Source organism: Lepidothrix coronata, unplaced genomic scaffold (assembly GCF_001604755.1).
Source record: "Lepidothrix coronata isolate B3197 unplaced genomic scaffold, Lepidothrix_coronata-1.0 Scaffold229, whole genome shotgun sequence".
In the NCBI taxonomy this organism is placed as follows: domain Eukaryota; kingdom Metazoa; phylum Chordata; class Aves; order Passeriformes; family Pipridae; genus Lepidothrix; species Lepidothrix coronata.
The window spans coordinates 982,820-1,003,109 of NW_016690409.1; the positions used below are offsets into that span (position 1 = coordinate 982,820).

The 20,290-nt window shown below is 44.5% G+C and overlaps 2 protein-coding genes across 5 annotated transcripts in view; one reads left to right on the forward strand and one right to left on the reverse strand.

Annotated features, from left to right (window-relative positions):
- Window positions 1-20,290, forward strand: part of DHX8 (DEAH-box helicase 8) — a 26,134-nt gene continuing 5,844 nt past the window's right edge. Inside the window, exons 1-23 of one of the 2 annotated variants that reach the window (XM_017834149.1) lie at window positions 1-132; window positions 483-568; window positions 1,173-1,245; window positions 1,600-1,685; window positions 2,301-2,410; window positions 2,516-2,827; window positions 3,108-3,252; window positions 3,733-3,936; window positions 4,421-4,508; window positions 4,846-4,943; window positions 5,465-5,612; window positions 5,932-6,113; window positions 6,521-6,715; window positions 6,924-7,109; window positions 7,611-7,821; window positions 8,143-8,324; window positions 9,034-9,174; window positions 9,447-9,602; window positions 10,390-10,527; window positions 10,943-11,071; window positions 12,095-12,291; window positions 12,434-12,613; window positions 13,135-14,532. In XM_017834149.1, the coding sequence (XP_017689638.1) occupies window positions 21-132; window positions 483-568; window positions 1,173-1,245; window positions 1,600-1,685; window positions 2,301-2,410; window positions 2,516-2,827; window positions 3,108-3,252; window positions 3,733-3,936; window positions 4,421-4,508; window positions 4,846-4,943; window positions 5,465-5,612; window positions 5,932-6,113; window positions 6,521-6,715; window positions 6,924-7,109; window positions 7,611-7,821; window positions 8,143-8,324; window positions 9,034-9,174; window positions 9,447-9,602; window positions 10,390-10,527; window positions 10,943-11,071; window positions 12,095-12,291; window positions 12,434-12,613; window positions 13,135-13,354 (3,579 nt within the window). In that variant the 5' untranslated portion in view covers window positions 1-20 and the 3' untranslated portion in view covers window positions 13,355-14,532. Of the gene's footprint in view, window positions 133-482; window positions 569-1,172; window positions 1,246-1,599; window positions 1,686-2,300; window positions 2,411-2,515; window positions 2,828-3,107; window positions 3,253-3,732; window positions 3,937-4,420; window positions 4,509-4,845; window positions 4,944-5,464; window positions 5,613-5,931; window positions 6,114-6,520; window positions 6,716-6,923; window positions 7,110-7,610; window positions 7,822-8,142; window positions 8,325-9,033; window positions 9,175-9,446; window positions 9,603-10,389; window positions 10,528-10,942; window positions 11,072-12,094; window positions 12,292-12,433; window positions 12,614-13,134; window positions 14,533-20,290 lie in introns of those variants that run through there. The other variant, XR_001877875.1, reaches the window with a different exon arrangement.
- Window positions 16,134-20,290, reverse strand: part of ETV4 (ETS variant 4) — a 12,127-nt gene continuing 7,970 nt past the window's right edge. The window contains exons 2-5 of one of the 3 annotated variants that reach the window (XM_017834157.1): window positions 20,158-20,226; window positions 19,623-19,795; window positions 18,513-18,614; window positions 16,134-17,889 (exon numbers count right to left, since the gene is read on the reverse strand). In XM_017834157.1, the coding sequence (XP_017689646.1) occupies window positions 17,668-17,889; window positions 18,513-18,614; window positions 19,623-19,795; window positions 20,158-20,226 (566 nt within the window). In that variant the 3' untranslated portion in view covers window positions 16,134-17,667. The remainder of the gene's footprint in view (window positions 17,890-18,512; window positions 18,615-19,622; window positions 19,796-20,157; window positions 20,227-20,290) is intronic. The other 2 variants (XM_017834156.1, XM_017834155.1) reach the window with 2 other exon arrangements.

The window sequence follows — 20,290 nt, forward strand, 5'->3', positions numbered from 1 at the left end:
AAGCGGCCGGGCCGGGCGCTATGGCGGAGGTGGTGGCGGCCGAGGAGCTCGCCAAGCTCGAGTACCTGTCGCTGGTCTCCAAGGTCTGCACCGAGCTCGACAATCACCTGGGCATCAACGACAAGGACCTGGGTAAGTGCGGTGGGCGCGGCTTTTGGGGCGCTCCCGGGCGTGGCGGCCGGTGTGTGGCGCGTTCCCGGCCCGACGGCAGCTCGGGGAGGGCTGTTGTAGCCCTGTTTCCGTCGGCCCGGACGCGTTTTGCGAAGGGGCTTTTCGATTTCAGACGATAAATTTTGCTTCAAAAAAAACTCGTGAGCCTGAGGAAGTGCTTCGGTGTGGGCTCCCGGGGAGGGGGGGCTGAGGGGCAGCTCCCTCCGGACGGTGCCGCAGCAGAGCGGCCTGGCTGGTCCCAGAGCAGCTTCTGGCCCTTACACTGCCTTTTACTTATTTATTTTAATTTACTTAATGCTTTTTCCTCGCAGCCGAGTTTGTGATAAGCCTTGCCGAGAAAAATACTACGTTTGACACATTTAAGGCAATTCTGCTAAAGAATGGTGCTGAGTTCACTGTAAGTGAGACATGAACCCTGTGTTTTCCTTGTCCTAGTATATTTTATAGAGATTTCTACTTTAGAGAGAGAGTTATGAGGAGTGATTATGGGTTTTCTTCAATTGGAAAACCATGTACTAATTAGCTTCTGAGTATTCCTGTCTCATCAAGCCAAGTCTCCCTGTCCCTCCTTTTTAAAAAACTTTTGTAGTCTTTGAAAAGCATCCTCCTGGGGACTTGAACTGCTTATTGTCACATCGAGCATATAAAACATGGAAGAAGCAACTTTTGATGAAGGCAGGTGTCATAAGTTTTCCTATGATGCTTAGATGCTGTGTTTATCACTTCCTCAGATGTAACTGTGATTAAGGTTGATTAAGGTAATTAAAAATGACAAGTAGAAAAGTCACTCAAATGGAACTTGTCATAATTATTTTCAGGCTCAATTTATTATACCCTTTCAGGATGTACACGAAGTCCAGTGATACTTTCTAAAAAGCAGCTTGCGTCTTCAGAATTGAGCTCTTTTTTTGTTGTCCTGATAATAAATCCCCACTTGTGCCTTCTAATGATGAAAGACAGCGTTGCAGTAATTTCTTAAACTATTTTGTTGTTATTTTCAGGATTCCCTCATTAGTAACTTGCTACGTCTTATACAGACCATGCGGCCTCCACCAAAACCATCCACGAGCAAAGGTATTGCAGAGCCAGTGGTTCAGTGTTTGGGGAGATTGAGGTAGTCACTGTTCCAGTCTTGTAAGGCAAATCTTATTGTTTCAATGTGCATCCTGCTGCTGTTATTCTGAGTGTACTGCTTAGAGTTTTTGTCTTTCTCGTATTCACTGATAATCAGAATTTTATTTGCGGTACTCCTTGAATTGGACGTCTGTAAAAACTGTATGAACCTTTGCATTTAGATGAAAATTGAACTTTAAATTCAGTTAGAGAAAAGTCAAGAGTCAATTGTTCTCGCACTTCTAAGTTTTGAGTTTCATTGCTTGTTTTTGTTGTTTGTTTGTTTGTTGTTGTTGTTTTAAATCTCAAAATCAGAGCCGATCGTCAAACCCAAATCCGAGAAAGAAAAGTTGAGGGAATTGTATCCAGCTCTTTGCAGGCCAGACAATCCCAACATCAGGGTAAGGTCATCATTTCAGATTTCTTTTGTGATTATGTGAAAACTTAGAGGAGTTTTTATTTCATTTTTTTTCAGTTAATTTCAGTCTTTTTTCATGTTAGTATGAGCATCTCCTGCTAATGCATGGACAAAAGTGAACTGTAAGAAATGAAATGTGGAAGAGGCAGAAGGCTGGTGTTACTGCACATTGTTCAAGGAGTAGCTGTTACAGCAATTGCCATGCTGATACTGTTTTACAGACTATCTGGAATATGACACTCTTGTGACATGCACTTTGTAACCTGGCATTTCTTACACAAATTCAAAGGAGTGATGGGTTACAAACTAGTTAGAAATTTTGGATATTCAGATGCTGTTGAGGGACTTGCATTTTGCATTTCTGTAATAACTTGAGGCGTTAAGATGGAGCTCTCTTTTGTATAAAAGCAGAATTATCTCAATATTGTGAATGGAGGAGAGCTTTATTACCTTTTATATCACATGTTGTGTCTGATCTCTTTTTATCTCTCATTCTTTCTAAATAGATGCACATGTGATTATCCTTTCTGTATTCTGTCCTTAATGATAAAAAGGCTTTTTATCAGCCTTTTTACAGAGCAGTTTTCTGTTCTTGCAGACTATGCTGGATGAAGATGATGTGAAAGTGGCAGCTGATGCCTTGAAAGAGCTCGAAGCCCTGATGCCTACTGCAGACAGGCAGGGCAAGCAAAGGGGCAGCGACCACCGGTACGTGTCTGGTGTGGCTGGGGAAGGGTCTTGGCCACTGGCACTGCCTGCTCGCTCTTTCCTGAGGGGGAATGTCACTGCAGAGGTGTCATGTTTGTTTGTTAGGGCGAAGAAAAGGAAGAGGAGCCGAAGCCGTAGCAGGGACAGGAAGCGAAGGCACAGATCTCGCTCTAGGTCTCGTTCCAGAACTTGGGAGAAGAGCAGGGGAAAGTCCAGATATCGGTCGAGGAGCAGAAGTCGCAGCCTCAGCAGGGACCGTAAGGATCGAGACAAGTACCTCGAGAGGAGCCATGAGAAATGGAGGGACAAGCACATCGACCGTCCACCACCTGAGGAGCCTTCCATCGGAGACATTTACAATGGCAAAGTCACCAGTATAATGCAGTTTGGATGCTTTGTGCAGCTGGAAGGACTAAGGTACCTTCTGATGTTCATGATGGAGCTGGTACTATTCCATCTGAGTTCTCTTTTCTGCTAGTATGTTAAAGAGGGCATGAGGCTACCAGAAGGTATGCTAGACTGTTTCAGAAAAATAAACTTGACAGTGGAAAATTATAAAATTCTCGTTAGAAAAGGCAGTTTATGAACATACACAGTTGACAGCAAAATATTGACAGCAAGTCTAGATTCTGAATGATCTGAAGGACTGTCAGAGTAATAACGTGCAATGTCTCAAGTCTTCCTGTTTCACCCCCAGGAAGCGTTGGGAGGGCTTAGTCCACATCTCAGAGCTGCGAAGAGAAGGACGGGTTGCCAATGTTGCTGATGTTGTGAGCAAGGGACAGAGAGTGAAGGTCAAAGTGTTATCCTTTACTGGATCCAAAACCAGCTTGAGCATGAAGGTATGGACGTGCTAAAATTTTTAAAATTATGCATATTTTTGCTATTTTTTACTCTTTTTGCTGGAAACTAATACATAACTGTTCAAGTGGGAATTAAAAACTGAGATACTGTTCTGTGTTTAAGTGGCCTATTACTTTACTCATTTGCTCTAAGTTCCTGGTTTTGATGTAATGTTCCTAACAATTGTTTGGCTTGATGTGATAGCTAAGAGGCAGGGCAAACCTCAGGCTGTTGCTGTTTGGCTTCCTTTTTCAGTAGGAGATAAGCTTCTCATTCTAAATTAAATCACCACTGTTGCCAAGGCAGAGTAGATTGTTCCAGGCCTGGGGATACCTGGCAATGCCAGCTGAAAAAAATAAAAAACCTGCAAAACAACATTTTCTGTGAATGGGCTGTTACTGGCATTGTGAAGCACCTAATAATAGCTAAGGAGAAGTGCAGTATAGGTAGAACTGATTTGATTAATCAATCTGATGTAGGATGTTGATCAAGACACTGGGGAAGACTTGAACCCAAACAGGAGAAGAAACCTGGTTGGAGAAACCAATGAGGAAACCTCCATGAGAAACCCGGACAGACCCAGTCACCTGTCCCTGGTGAACGCCCCGGAGGTGGAGGACGACAGCCTGGAGCGGAAACGCCTCACCCGGATTTCAGACCCGGAGAAGTGGGAAATAAAACAGGTGTGTGTTGCATTCAGGGCAATAGGGTGTCAGTCAGTAAAATTGCCAGGGTGTTTCATGAACTAGAATACAGCTTCTGGATTGGTTGATTGATTGTGTAACTTAGACCTCACCTCTGAATTGCTGTCTTCTGATTTGGGACTTTTAGCTTAGTTCTAACTGTGAAATGAGCCCTGCTTGGAGCAGAAGGTTGGACCTCCATATGTCACTGTGACCTGTGGGATTGGGATCTTTATCCATTGACACTTAGGCTGTGTTGCACTGTCAGTATAGTCCCACATAAGCCATCTGCTTCACACAGGTGCTATTTGGAATAACAAAAGGAGTGTTTGGTCAGAGGCTGGGTGACTCGGGGAGAAGTGTGCCAGAATGTAGGACCTTTCCTTTGTTCCTGTTTTATGGGGATAGTGTTAGAACTGAGTTGTAGGTGTGAGTTGTGTTTATTCATGGAGACAAATTCATATTGTATTCATTCTGTTCCCAGATGATTGCAGCTAATGTGCTTTCCAAGGAAGAGTTTCCTGATTTTGATGAGGAGACTGGGATTCTTCCTAAAGTTGATGATGAAGAAGGTATTTCCCAGTAGTCTTACTGTTGTAAATTCATTGTGTTTCTGGATATGTTTTGATTCAAAAAGAGATTGATGATATGAATGACTATGAAGCATCTCACAATTTGCCATCATCTTACACATTTGGAACTAGGGTTGCTCTGGCATTTTTAGTGGTATTATTTTAGTGGCATTTTGATGTGCCCTGTCTGTGAACTTTTATTGCAGAGTTTTCACTTTTAAAACTCTTTAAGTACCTCATAGTCAAGAATACACAGGAAGCATTGTTTAAAGAGGCACTTTTATGTGCCTGAAAGTTGTTTAACTTTTCTGTAACAGTTGTCACTTGTGGATTTTAGATGAGGACCTTGAGATTGAGTTAGTTGAAGAAGAGCCACCATTCCTTCGAGGTCACACTAAACAGAGCATGGATATGAGTCCCATTAAAATAGTAAAGGTAAGAGGTTTCCAGGCTAAAACCAATGTGCTTGATTCAATGAAATAAATATTTGGGAATTTACCAGTCAGTTTCCCACCTGCACTTTACTGAGAGCCCTGAAAAACATTTCCACTGAACTGAAACTCCTTCCTAGTAAAGCTGGGTTCTTAATTGACTGGTGACATTGAAGTGGAACAATGGAACTGAAATGCCATTTCACCTAAGTGTGTCAGAACATACTTTCTCTTTTCTGCTTTTTTCTTATCTTTTGAAAGTTGAAGGTGGTAAAGAAATACTTTTCACTGGTTGTGCCCATAATTCTTCTGACTGGACAGTGTAAGGATACTCCATATTAGTCATGACCATGGAAGGTTGTGAGGCTAGGCTAATGGAAATATCCTGGAAATCTAGCAGACAAAATTTAACATCTCTTAAAGCATCTTCAGAAGACGCTTCTAGAAGGACAGTGATGACAGAGAGATAATTGAAGTTGAAGGATTTGTAATACTTGAGATCTTAACTTTTTTCTTGCTTTCCAGAATCCAGATGGTTCCTTATCCCAGGCTGCAATGATGCAGAGTGCTTTAGCTAAAGAGAGGCGAGAACTTAAGCAAGCCCAGAGAGAAGCAGAGATGGATTCTATCCCCATGGGCCTCAACACGCACTGGGTGGATCCTCTCCCTGATGGTATGTCTGAGCACAGGGAGCTGTGCCTTTTCTGTGATACTTTAGCAAGTCAGGAGAAACGTCTTGATGCTGTGTTTGTCTGCCACACTTTAAAAAGAGAGTCAAAGAAGAAATGCTTTTCCACTGAAATGGAAATAGGAATGTCAAGGGAAGTGTACAGGTATATCCTGTAATAGTGGGGTGTATACATGTAGTGACTTAAACATTTAAACACACAAATATAGAAGGCCTTGGATGATGGAGTGGTTGGAACAGGATCATCAGGGTCTGTGCTGTGTGAATCTGGATGTAAAGGTGAAATTGTTTATTTCTTTTCTAGTGGATGGAAGACAAATAGCTGCAAACATGCGAGGTATTGGGATGATGCCAAATGATATCCCAGAGTGGAAGAAACATGCATTTGGTGGCAACAAAGCTTCTTATGGTAAGAAGACCCAGCTTTCCATCATTGAACAGAGAGAGAGTCTCCCAATCTTCAGACTGAAGGAGCAGCTGATACAAGTAAGACTCTTGAAAAGGCATTCTGGTTTGAGCAAGCAATAACTTAAATATTCTTGGTTTAGCTTGTTGACAGGTGAATAGCCAGCTGATCATTTTAGGTGCAGAACCTTAGTTCACCTTAGTATTTATTTTAAAGTATTATATCTGTATATTTTAATAAAGCTCCAGATATTTATTGATGTAAGTCAAAATTGATACTAGGATCATGTGGGCAAGGGATGAGTCAGTTGAATGATGGTTAAGCAGATTGCTTACTTGATCAGTAAGAATACTTGTGTGATTTTTAGTCTGGGTCAACTGAAGCAAGAGCAAGAGCTCAACCTAGTCCTAGATAGACCATGCTGATTTTGTTTGGTCTGTTGGTTTTTAAAAATTTTGACAAGTGTATCTATTCTGACCTTTTCTAGGCTGTGCATGACAACCAGATTCTGATTGTTATTGGAGAGACAGGATCTGGGAAGACAACACAGATTACCCAATACCTGGCTGAGGCAGGGTACACCTCAAGAGGGAAGATTGGATGTACTCAGCCTCGCAGAGTGGCTGCAATGTCTGTCGCAAAGAGGGTGTCAGAGGAATTTGGTTGCTGCTTGGGACAAGAGGTAAATTTCCATGTTGAAGAACAGGCCAAAATAAGCATGAGGAAAAGAGGAAAAATCAGTACTGGAGCTGGTTTACTTGTGTGTCCATGTGTCTGTTCTCTTGTTGGCTGTAAAATGAGTTTGCAGAATAATCAAACTGGGAGTTAATAATGCTTGATTTTGTAGCTTGATTTTGTAGCTTCAGTTTCTGTGCAACTCTTCTTTCTAGGTTGGCTACACCATTCGGTTTGAAGACTGCACTAGCCCTGAAACTGTCATCAAATACATGACAGATGGTATGTTACTGAGGGAGTGCTTGATAGATCCAGATCTGACCCAGTATGCCATTATCATGTTGGATGAAGCCCATGAAAGGACCATACATACAGATGTGCTCTTTGGACTCCTGAAGAAGGTAATGTAGCATTGGATTTTTACTGCTTCAGTGTTCTCTGTATGTTATGGATGGGCAGGAGAGCACAGGCAGAGGTGAGGTCACACAGGTTGGGTTCATTCATGTTCTCCAAGAGTCTCCTCTGAAGTAGAGCAAATGCTCATAAGGGTTTGTAGTCTGAATCTTTGTGAGGTGAGCCTCTGTGTGAAGACAAAGCAGGCAGAATGCAGCAGAAACAGTGAGAATTGGCCATCCTGGATGTTCATAATGGTGGATGAGCAGAGGAGCATTCTTGCTTTGCTTCTCCTTTGCTGCCAAAGGCTTTCTTGTGGTAATGCTGCTGAAAGAGGTTTGAAATGGGATCCCAGCAGTCAATTATCTGAAATTCTGGAACGAGCCCCCCCTACTCAGACATTAAAACACCTGATATTACAGGTTGTATTTCTCTGACTTTAGTCAAGTCCCATATGTTAATTGTTCCAAAGGCAATAAATGACTTGAGAACTTTTTGTCCTGCTCCAGACAGTGCAGAAGCGGCAGGATATGAAGCTGATAGTGACATCAGCAACACTGGATGCTGTGAAATTCTCTCAGTATTTCTATGAAGCACCAATCTTCACAATTCCTGGCAGAACGTATCCAGTGGAAATTCTGTACACAAAAGAGCCAGAGACAGATTATTTGGATGCCAGTCTGATTACAGTAATGCAGATCCACTTAACAGAGCCACCAGGTGAGTGGAGAGTGGTCTTGGGTTATTGGTGATTGAAGGATCTGCGAGCAAGGTCTTTCTATAAGTCATGGGTCATGTTAGTAACATGAGCAAAGTGCTGTCAGCACTATCCTCTCTTGTTTGCAAATACAGTAACTAAAATGTTGAAAAAGTTGGGTGAAAGTATGTTGCCCTTGGTTCAGAGTTGTTGCCCAGAGGCTAGCAAAAGTTGGAGACCTTCTGCTTTTAAGTGGAAAGGGTGAGGAATGGAAATATGTTGATGCAGGAATTATACTAAACAGAATTGATTCTGTGGATGTTTTTAATTCACTTCCTGTATAGGTGACATTTTGGTGTTTCTAACTGGTCAGGAAGAGATTGACACTGCCTGTGAAATCCTCTATGAAAGGATGAAATCTCTAGGACCTGATGTTCCAGAGTTAATTATCCTACCAGTGTATTCAGCTTTACCCAGTGAAATGCAAACCAGGATCTTTGACCCTGCCCCACCAGGAAGCAGAAAGGTAATTTCATATACATGTGCCTTCATCTTCTGCTGATGCATTTCAGTAGTGGGGTGTATTAAACTGCTTAAATTATATATTATATAGCTTTGGAGAAAAGATAATTTACAGCTTAGAGCATATTTTTGGTTGTGTACATGTTGAGTTATCTAAGCCTTTGAAAACGTGTATAAAAGCATCTGGTGTAGCAAAGCTCTGTGGGATGTTCATCATGTGTTATTTAATGCTGTCTTTAAAGGATATTAACTTTAGTTAATTTAAAAACCTGAAGTCTAAATGCAGTTTCTGTTGGATGGATGTAAATTTCCTCCAAGCAGCTACTGGATATCTAGAGATACATTGGAAGATTCTTCTCTAAATGTGGGTTGTGTTTGAGTGATAGGTAAAAATTCTCCCTGAAGTCGGTGCAGTCTGCTTACAAACTTAACATTTTTCACTTGCTTTTAAGTGTGTATTTTATCATGCTCTTTTCTCTTTCTGCCCAAACCTAAAACAAAGGTAGATACTTACAAGCTGTCCATCTTTGTAGGTAGCACTTCCTTTTCATGTCTGTGAATGCATTTCTCCTTTTGATATTAAATGATAGTAGTTGCACATAAACTGCTCCACATATCATGTGCACATATCATGCCAATGGATGAAGCTGAGCAGTGTGGTTGGCTTGGCAACCTGACACAAAACTTGTGCTGACTTGAACTGTGGTTTGCAGGTTGTCATTGCCACTAACATTGCAGAGACATCTTTGACTATTGATGGAATATATTACGTAGTCGATCCTGGCTTTGTGAAGCAGAAGGTTTATAACTCCAAGACTGGGATTGACCAGCTGGTGGTGACACCGATTTCGCAGGTAGGCATTCTGTGTTTGGCTCCCCCTCTGAGTGTTGTGTATCCTGCCAATGTGACATCCAAGAACAGGGAAGCAAAGTGAGGCAATGATAAAATCACATTTTTTGATAACTCTTTGAGGCTGTGTCTAGGGAATACATACTTTCCTGTGTTGTACTGAAAATCTTTCTATTACTGCAAGTAAAATTGTGGATAATTAATCATTTCATTGTACTTCTTTTCACCTGTGCCAGTTTGCATCTGTTCACTGAGATAAAGCCTTGTTACCTTTAGGCTCAGGCAAAGCAGCGTGCAGGGAGGGCTGGGAGAACAGGCCCAGGAAAATGCTACAGGTTATACACAGAGCGTGCATATCGAGATGAAATGCTAACCACCAACGTGCCTGAAATCCAGAGAACAAATTTGGCCAGTACAGTGCTTTCCCTGAAGGTATGTATTTCACCAACTCGTGGCAAGCCAACATAAGTGTTTCAATAAGTGAGTCTCTTCCTTTGAGTCTCATGAAGTACTGCTGTAATTTTGTATTCTTCTAGTGAACAGAGGTATTTTGGAAGGAAGACTTCAACAAAAGCAATTCTCAGGCACTGGGCTTGCTCCTGCATTTTTTTATTGAGGGTTATTATGTTGGATATCCACCTAAATCACAAGTCTCAGCTGCACAGGACAGTTAGTTGCAGGAGGCAGAAGAAACGGGAATCCTCAGAGCAGTAACATTGGCTGTGTAGGGTACATTTGTTGTTAACAGATGAGACACTGTTACACTGGGCTTAGATCTGCAAACTTGGGCATCTCTAAGTGTGTGCCATCCCTCTAAGAATCTGCAAACTGGATTAACTCAGGAGCAGCTGGGAAACTTGCTGCCATTCTGCTTCTGGGAACATACTTAGTTTCCAGTGGAGCTGCCAGGCCACACTGGTTTACAGGGTGGGAAGTCTTTAATTTCTTCTCAGCTTGAGAGATGTATGGAACAGGACCAAAGGAACAGAGCAGAAAGCTGAGTGGTGGATGAATGCTGTGGGCTGGTGCAGGTTATTTCAAGTGCAGGAATACAGCTGTGTGTTCATGACTGTGCTTGCAGTCAGGGTGAGGACGTGAGGCCAGGCTTGGTTAAAGTTCTGTGGTGCCTCAGTGTTTGATGACATTGCATCTCTGGCAGGAGTTTGGTGTCTTCCTTCTCAGTGTTTTAACTTGGGCTTTCTCCACTCCCTCTGTTCAGGCTATGGGCATCAACGATTTGCTGTCCTTCGACTTTATGGATGCTCCCCCCATGGAAACTCTCATAACTGCCATGGAGCAGCTCTACACCCTGGGAGCTCTGGATGATGAGGGACTGCTCACTCGCCTTGGGCGCAGGGTAGGCCAAATAAAATACCTTTTTAGCACTGTCTGAGTTGCCAATATAGGGGATGACAGAGTAGTTATATCAGGCCTTGCCTAGCATTGTTGGTTTCCTTTTCCTATTCTTCTCTTGTGTTTTGTTGGTAGCTTTTCATTTACCACAATTACATACCTGCTGCTTTTTAAGGAGCAACTATTATTACTCCTTATTCATGAGGCTACTTTTATTAATGTCTAAAAATTTCCTGTAAGTGTTGGGATATTCTTGTGATGGTAAATACAGGCAAATAGTTTGCTTCATGCTTCAAAGTTATTCTGGGTCAAGCACACTGCTTTGGGAAGTAAGTATGCAAGAAAAGGCATTGCTTTCTTTTGCACTGAGAAGACTGAAGATTTTTCCATGGAGTGCCCTGAAAACATGTTTCTTGCAGATGGCAGAATTCCCCTTGGAGCCTATGCTGTGTAAGATGCTGATCATGTCTGTCCATCTGGGATGCAGCGAGGAAATGCTGACGATTGTCTCCATGCTGTCTGTGCAGAACGTGTTTTACAGGCCAAAGGTGAGGCACTGAGCCAAGAGGCAGCAGTGTTACAGTCCAAATGGGTTTGGTCTGACTGCCTCAGGGGTTAGAGTGAGCAGAGTGGCCAAAAGAAACCTGTAACTTGGTCAGACCATTTGCTCCTGCATTACCTCTCTGATATGCCTTTTGGTTTAAGGGCCTGTAGGCTGTGATGGTGGCAGTTTCTTTGCAGATGGGAAGGTGGAAGTGAGAAGTCTTATATTCTCTTTTTTGCATTTTCCAGTAAACACATACAGCCTAAACCAAGTCAGACCCAGCTCTGGAGTTCAGATTGCCTTTGCATTTTCAGATACACAGAAAGTATTTCTTCATGGAAACCCTATCCTATGCTGCTTTCTTTTAAGTCAGCAAGCAACAGGCTCTACTGTGGTGGGATTCAGCAGCAGCAGGCCCCTCTTGAATCCATTATTTCTTCCTCGTGGTGGCCACCTGCAGTGTAGTCTGTTAACTTCAGTTTTGATCCGTGTAGCTACAGTGTTTGATTAATGTTTTATTTACAGATGGGAGAAATGGGAGAGGTGTGTGGGTCAGCAGGCTCAAACCTGCTGCTGCAGCACCTTTCTTGATGAGTAACTGAGGTTATTTCTAGAGCAGTAAAAAAACCAGCTAGTTCAACATGTGTATATGCTTCCTGCAGTATAAATGAGCCATTTACTTCAAAATGTTCTTTCAAAAATAGGTACTGAAATTGAATAAAACGTTTCAGTAAAAAAAAAAATTGTTCATTTTCTATGGTCAGGTCCTTGTCACCCACGGGAGAGTCTGCATGAGGTCTGTCTTTGACAAGGACACTTCTAGGCTTTCCTTTTGACTCAGACCAGTCTCAGTGACCTTTAGATTTTCATCACTTGGTCCTTAGTCACTCACCACTCAACATTTTGTATCTTCTGTTGGCATATTTAGATGTCATGGTATGAGTGACAAGGGCCCAACATCATTCTTGTTGCACGAGGATTGTCTCTACAGTGTAGATATCTGATTCACGAGTGTCTTATGTGTTAGGATAAACAAGCACTTGCTGATCAAAAGAAAGCCAAGTTCCATCAGACAGAAGGTGACCACCTCACCCTGCTGGCTGTGTACAATTCCTGGAAGAATAACAAGTTTTCAAATCCCTGGTGCTATGAAAATTTTATCCAGGCCCGGTCCTTACGCAGGGCACAGGACATTCGCAAGCAGATGCTGGGCATCATGGACAGGTGAGCACGTCAAGGAGGACAAACAGTGACTTTGTTTCGTATTTTTCTTACATTGTAATAAAATTTTGGTAACTTGATGTTGGTAGCCGCACCCAAATCTGGAGAACCCTAACTTTTTTCTCTCTTAACTCTCGTCTGGCAGGCACAAGCTGGATGTGGTATCCTGTGGGAAGGCAACAGTTCGGGTGCAGAAGGCCATCTGTAGTGGCTTCTTCAGGAATGCAGCAAAGAAGGATCCCCAGGAAGGTTATCGGACACTCATTGACCAACAAGTAGTTTATATCCACCCATCCAGTGCTCTCTTCAACAGGCAGCCAGAATGGTAAGGGAGGCAATAGCATGGAGTTTTCTGTTTCTTTTCAGACTTTATAACAGAGGAAGTTGCAGTGTGCACTGTTTGTGAAGTACAGATCTGAGCAGAGGTTGCTGATTTCTCAGCAATGAGCAGAGTGAGAAAAGTTTCAAGTCTGCTTTTGGCTCTTTCTGCTGCTAAACTTAGTGCCCGTGCAGAGATGAGACTGACCTTTGGAGCCAAGGCCAGGCCTGAAATCTGCAGTTCCATGTTTCTGTATTGTGAAATTGAGTTTGGAACACTGAGTGTTGAAGAGGGAAAAAGGGTTGTTTTAAATGGAGTGAAGGAATTCTATGCTGAAGAGTAGTTGTGAAGTAGGAGGGGGGAAATTAGGGATAGCTCTTCTGGATGGTCCTTTTGGAGCCTGCACTGGAGCTTATAAGGAGCCTTATGCTGAAGGAGATAGAGGAGCAAACTTAGAACTCCAGCTGTTGTCTTGTTGCTTCTTGTTTGGAAAAACTGTTTTCCAAAGTTGCTGTCCCTTCTCACAGGGTGGTGTATCACGAGCTGGTGCTGACCACCAAGGAGTACATGCGGGAAGTGACAACTATTGATCCTCGCTGGCTGGTGGAATTTGCCCCAGCTTTCTTCAAGGTTTCTGACCCGACCAAGCTGAGCAAGCAGAAGAAGCAGCAGCGTCTGGAGCCGCTGTACAATCGCTACGAGGAGCCCAACGCTTGGAGGATCTCCCGGGCGTTCAGGCGGCGATGAGCTCAGCTCCCCGCCGCACTCTTGCTGGTTTTACATTTGGGGGACTGGGACTTTTTCGTCGTTGCCGGTGTCCTGGAGGACAAGACATTCCTGTGAAGCTCACCTGTGTCATGAACAGGCAATGAGCCCTGGCAGAGCAGGAGCCCGAGGAGTGCCCCAGCTGGGGCACAGATGTGCTGCAGCTCCACGGGACGTTGCAGGCCTCTCAGAAGTGGGTCTTGGAGCACTTCGTTGGTCATTCGCCACTTAACAGACAAAACCTGAGACTTGGAAGTCTGGGCACTCAGCTGAACAACAACAGAAAGATGGTGATTAAAAACTGGCTGTTCACCAGCCTGTTTTCTGAGTCACCAGTTTGTTTCTTTACTCTGCTAAAAAGGATTTATTTCCACTTACGCTCTTGGACAGTGGCTGCTTTTTGGGAGCTACTTGTTTTCCATTTTTCCTATTTTATGCATTTTTCTGTTCATTGTAACTATTTGTCTTTTAACCAGGCTATCAGTGGTGAGATACTTAGGATCTGTGGCTTTGGGATAAGGCACGAAAAACCTCTAGAAACCCAGCTAGAATGTCAGTTATATTTGGACAATGGCACAGGTCAGGTTGCAAGTCTTATCCTTCATCCCCATCTCCTGGGTGCTGAAGGCTGGTGTGTCAGGGAGTAATTAGCACATTGCCTCTGCAGCATGGCTCTGTCTGAGAAGTGGTTACAGATGTTTAGACTTCCTATACAGTGTGTCTGGTGTTTTATTTTCACTTAGAATGTTGACATCACAACTGTTGGTTTTTTTTTAATAGAATGTGCTCTTACAGATAAAATGCCTGCAAAAGGTGCATAAGTTTCTTGTTTAAAAAGAAGTTGACTGCCCAGTGTGTGCTATGTCATGCCAAAGCTACCTGTAAATTATTTTTTCTTTGCTAACAAATGAAACATATTTGACTCCATAGCTCCAGAAACTCCAATTGTTTTTTTCCAAAGCTGGAACGTTTGCTAAAATTATTGCTGAATCGAGGAGAATGAGGTTGGCTGGTTGTTTTTACAAAGCAAATTTGAAGAATGTTTCACATTGAAAAGTACCTATGTTGGAAATCTCTTATCTGTACAAAGGTGGGCAGGGATGTTGTTAAATGTCCTGAGCTTTCCTCTGATAATACATCTTCATAAAGAAGGATGTTGAGGTGCTGGAATGTGTCCAGAGAGGGGCAATGGAGCTGGGGAATGGTCTGGAGCACAAGTCTGATGAGGGGCAGGTGTGAGGGGCTCAGCCTGGAGAAAAGGAGGCTCAGGGGGGACCTTCTCACTCTCCACAACTCCCTGACAGGAGGTTAGAGCCAGATGGGGGTTGACCTCTTCTCTCAGACACCCAGTGATAGCACAAGAGGAAGGAAATAGCCTCAAGTTGTGCCAGAGGAGGTTTTGGCTGGATATTAGGAAAAAATTCTTCACGGGAAGGGTTGTGAGGAATTGGTACAGGCTGCCCAGGGCAGTGGTGAAGTCACTGTCCCTGGAGGGATTTAAAAGACATGTAGGTGTGGTGCTTAGGAATAAGCACAAGTTCCTCCTCAGTCTCTGCCTTATGGAAACCTCCATGGGAGTATTTTATAGGGTTGTGTGGGAGCTGCTTATCTTCCTTCTGGAAGCTCCTGGTCATTTTCAGGACCATCAGGAGAAAATTATGACTTCTCTCTTACCTCCACCATCTTTCCCATATCAGCTGCCTCTCAGTCTAGCTAAACTGGAAATGCAGAGTGTATTTATTGACTCCCAGCTCTCTGATCTGGTTATTATAAATCTCTGCCCTTTGGAGGTCACTGCCCCTCAGAGCTGAGAACCTGATCTTGCTGATTCCCAGAACTGCTCTGCAGCAATTGATCTGTTGCCCTGACAGTACAAACCCGAGTGAAACGCGGAGCTAAAATTTCATCCAAATGTGAACCAGCTCCCTGGATTCCCATTCCAGAAGGTGTGTTGGGCAGAGGGTAGCCCCAAAAATACTGGATAAATGTAAAATCCATGGGAATCCTGCAGATGGAGATACCAAAGAAAAGCAAGCTGCCAGTCTCCTTTGTTAGAAACAGTGCTGCTGCAGGGTGCAGCCTCCAGAAGGCACAAATACTTCCCTTGAAGGGACCTCACTCTCTTGGTGTGAAAGTGCTTCTCCCTGTAGAGAGAGGCCCACATCAGTGGCTGTGCCCTGGCAGGGTGGTTGGCTCTGCAGCAGGGACAGGGTGCCACACTCCTCGCTGTGTGCCCTGCACTTCCCTAGTCCTGCTCCCAGCTCTGCATGTAGCACATGCTCTCTTCCCTGGGAAGTGCTGCTGCATGAGACAGGGCTGAAGTTCAGGGAAAAGCTAATTAAAACTGTGGAGCTTGGCTCAGGGGCCAGTGTGCTGGCAGTGTGGAGCGTGGGTGGTGTTCTCTGCAGCTGCAGAGAACTGTTCCCCTGACACCAGGTGCAGCTGGAGGTTACATATTTCACTGTGATCTTTCAGGCCTGGTTGTGAGCATGTCAAGGGAGCAAAGTGTTCATTTCTTCAACTCCATCAAGATTCAGAAGTAAACATGCATCCCTGAGCCCTCTGGATCAGCTACCCAAAGCTGCAAGCTGGTGCCAAGGAGCTGTGCAAAGCAAGCTCAGGAGGTAAGGGAGGACCAGTCAGGGGCTCAATGAAGTTGCACTGGCCAAAGATGTAGACCAATTTATTAATTATAGTATTTTTACACTCATAAATAGTAAAGGCAGCTTATATCCAAGGGTTCCTCTTCACCCTCGCTTCTGGGATGCTGGGTGGGCACAGGGCACGGCAGGAGGGCCAGGAGCTGCCAGAACACCAAGTCTCTGGAGTGCACAGAACATAGAACAGGCTGCTCTGAGCATCTGGCCTCTCCTCAGGCAGGGAATGCTGCCTTTCATGGCTCTCTTGCTCGGGGACAAGGCTGGGAGGGTGGCATTAGCCATGCAGGGGAAGGTCATTGGGAGAAATCAGGCTTTCAGTCAGTATGCAGAATTTTCTCTACAGGCTACCATGCTGGTGGGATTGGCAATGCTGTGTATTCAGCAGCTGAAAAATCATTATGAAGCAGTAGGAAACAGGCTTTTTCTGTACAGGTGCACTGTACTGCTCCTTGTCTAACTGGGAACGTGGTTGGAGCTGCTAATTAAAGACATCTCTTAATAAGGATGTGGTACTCATAAATGTTCACTATTGTGGAAAACCTGTCAGTCCCTCCATGGGGCTGCAGAGGGAGCTGCCTTTTCAACATATCAGGATTTCCCTCAAACATGCAAAGGTTTGTGGAGTTTAAGACTGAATTCCAGTATTAAGATCTATGTATGGTTTAGGTTACTTTGTACAGCGTTTTTATCACACCTCCACCAGGTTCTTTTCTTGCCTTAGATGATTTTGCTAGCCAAGCCCAGGATGGGCACACTCAAGAGCCTGACAGGTCTTGAAAGATCCTGAGGATGTTTGTTGAAGAAGTTGTTCAGTTTGGAAAAGCCATAACTCTGTGCTGAGCTGGTGTCTCAGGCCTTGCTGCTTCCCCCAGTCCCTCTAACTGAACATGGCATTGGCTTTGACCTGTGTCCCAGACCAATGCAATCAGGCACCTCTCCAGTTCCCCTAAATGGTGGTGTGTCATCTACAGGACTGCTCTAATCCTGGCCAGTGCTTCCAGCTACCCTGCTCAGAGTGCCTGAAAGTCCTAGAATGAGCAAGGAGGTGATCAGGCAGGAGCATGCACATTCAAAACAAGTATTCCCCCAGGGAGGCATAAGATCTGTGACCACTATCCTGCAGCCATCCTGAGAAGGCAAGACTGGCCTTTCAGAGGTGAGTCCCTGTGGTCAGAGCTGAGGGCAGGTTACACAGAGGTTCAGTACATGTACTGGAGGAATAGAGTCAGCAGCAGCCTTGTAGCATTCTCATATGTGAAAAAAAGCCCAGTGGGACAGCATCCCCTCCCTCCCCAATGAGAGGGACTGCACCAGGCGTGTTTGATCCGGCTGGAGGCACCAGTTACCCGACGTGCTGCTGAAGCTGTAGCTCCACTGCTTGGAAGATGTCTGCATGGCTAAGAACATGTGCTGTCCTGACACACAGGAGGGGTCTTATCACAAGCACACAAGAGCCCTGTCTGCTGAGAGGTGGTTATCCACACGTGTACCTGAACACTTGTCCTGACCAACGCAGGTGTTCGTAGCTTAGTGCTGGCCTGAAAAAATGCTGATACCACTTGAATACTAACCAGCTATCTCCTGTACACAACCATGTATAGAACGTATGTACACAGCACTGTGCTGTCACCAGGGCTAGTACGTGTAGCCTTTGCTGTAGAGCTGTGGAGGGAAGCTCCCAAAGTCTGGCAGGTAAGTGGCATTTTCATCCAGGTGGGAAAGAGGCACTGTGTCCTCCTCACTGATCTGCCGCTCGAACTCTGCCTTCAGCGTTGGCCGCTGGTTGTCGGGGAAGGCCAGCGAGAACAAGGCCTCAGGCTCACACACAAACTTGTACACGTAGCGCTCCCCGGCCACCTGCAGGGAAGAGATGAGGTGAGGTGAATGCTGCAGGCCCACAGGCAGCACTGGGCAATGCTCCTCAGTGCCTGGCAAGGCTTGCAAAAACATTGGAGTCGCGTCGGAGCTGTAAACGTCTCCTTGTGCTGCCTTCCTGCTGCTCTGACCTCCCCTGGAACAGCTCCTGGGAAATGGGATGCTGCCAGCGGACTCTTTGTCCAGGTAACAACAGCATCAGCAGTCCCTGAGCAGTCTGTACTGTGATAGTTGCACTCCCACTTATCTCTTTGGTGCCCTGGATCTGTCACAGACCATCCCTGCTACATAGGACAAAGCCTCGGGCAGCCTTTCTCTCACAAAAGCAAGTCTAGACTGATTGTATCTCCTTTCAGCTGCATAATTTCCAACTTTCCTGGCTGCAGACATACACAGAAAAAGAAATCATGATTCCCCTTTGTTTTATTTCTCATACATTGCCTACATTCGGCTCTTTCCCAGCTTCCCTGTTTAACAGCTGCAAAGAGAGATTGTGAGGAGAGAAAGCTTGGGATGCCTGGCTAGCTCAAGGACATTCTGTACCTGTCTCAAACAAGAGAAGCATCACTTAAAAGTCATAGTCTCCTCCTGCTTTGCAAACTGACCTTTTGCATGATGCCTTTTTCATAATAGTAGCGAAGGGATCGGCTCAGCTTGTCATAGTTCATGGCTGGACGGTTCTTTTGGATCCCCCACAGCCTGGCCACCTGCAGAATAAAGCAGGATAAAGTGTGGAAATGTCTGTGAACCCAGCCCAAGGGCAAAAGAACATTATCTAGCTGGTTCTCTTTTGAGGAGTGACACCACAACACGTACAAACATTTAAATAATAGACTTATCAATAATTTAGCAGCTTTACAACAAGAAGAGTAGAACTCAAGAGAAATTCTCCTTGACCCTACAGGGCTTGTTTGCTGTCATCACTTCTCCTCACTCTCCAATACTCTGAAAGCCTGAGGGTGCTAAAGAGCTGCTTCATCCAATGCTACACTTACTCTTCAAGGGTCCCATGTTTGTCAGGAGCTGAAGTGTGAAGGAACACAATGGAAGAGCCACGTGCCTTCCTATTCCTGCATGATTTTCAGCTCAGAAATCCGTTGTAAGCCTATATCAACCCACCAAAACAATTCATCTGCACTAAAAGTGCCCATAGAAGTTGATATATAGCAAGAACAGTGCTAAATGCAGCTCTAGTTGAAAATAGATGTGAACAGGTATTATAGACACATCTCCTGGATACTGTCAGGCATCACTGTGTTTTTTGGAACGTGGCAGCATTAGAAATTACACCTTGGTAATGTCATTTTGATATAGACTAGGACATATTTTCTTCCAGATTCTTATGAGGACTTCTGCAATCATTAGGGTTCAAAACTCCAAACCTCCATGTCAGAGTCAAGTGTAGAGCAAGATAAGACAGCACAGGTCACTGCAAGCTTGAGATTCAAGTATCTAGGGAAGTGAAGGCAATGGGAAATTTGACTCACTGCATAGCTGAGAGTCTAAACTTGCATACAAGCAGCCTTCCCTAAACCTGATATTTGTCACCCAGGTGTTTTTGACCTCTTCTAAAAACCTTGACTTGCTGCAGGGTCTAGAGAGTACCACTGGCAGGCAGAAACTTCACAGGAAAGAGGAAAAGCCACCTGGGAATTTGCAGCCCCAGAAACGGTGGCTGCTTGCCCTCAGCCTGTAGACAAACTCCATGGTTTCACCTCTTCTGGCTCAATGAGCTTGAACTCCATCCCTCTACCAGTCCAGGCAATGAAGTGGGAATTGGTCGGGTCATCCAGCAGAGCCACAAGGAATTGCCAGAGCTGGAGAGATCCCCGTCTTTGGTAGGGAGGTCCTTCCCGGTACCCTCCAGCTTCCTGCTTGATGTCTCCTGCTGAGAACAAACAAGATGTTTTAAGGATAGCAGTGCAAAAACCATTGGGGAAAAAAAAAAAAAAAGAAGAGACACGTTTAATGTTTACCTGGAATATTTCAGTTCACATGAAACAGAGTGGCCAATTCACAGGCAAAAATCAAAAGCAGCTCTGATGAACCTCACAATTAAGCTACTTGTGCTAGAAGGCCTATTTGCTGCTAAGAAAGCCCAAGAATTGAAATACTGAAAAGCTGAATATGAACCACAGCTAACACACCTGCAAGAACACAGCGTAATGAACTATGTGGACACTGGTCAAGTGGCTAGCAAAGCTGCTGGGTAACCCTATCTTACACCCAAACTGTGAACCTTTCTCCAACCTTCAAATTTTTCTGGAACAACACAGACATCATCAGTAAAGGACCTCATCTGCTTGTCGTAGCTGCAGCCTGAAAGAGAAAGCAACACCAGCAGTCACAGCCAGCCAGGATAGTACCAGAGGGCAATTCCATG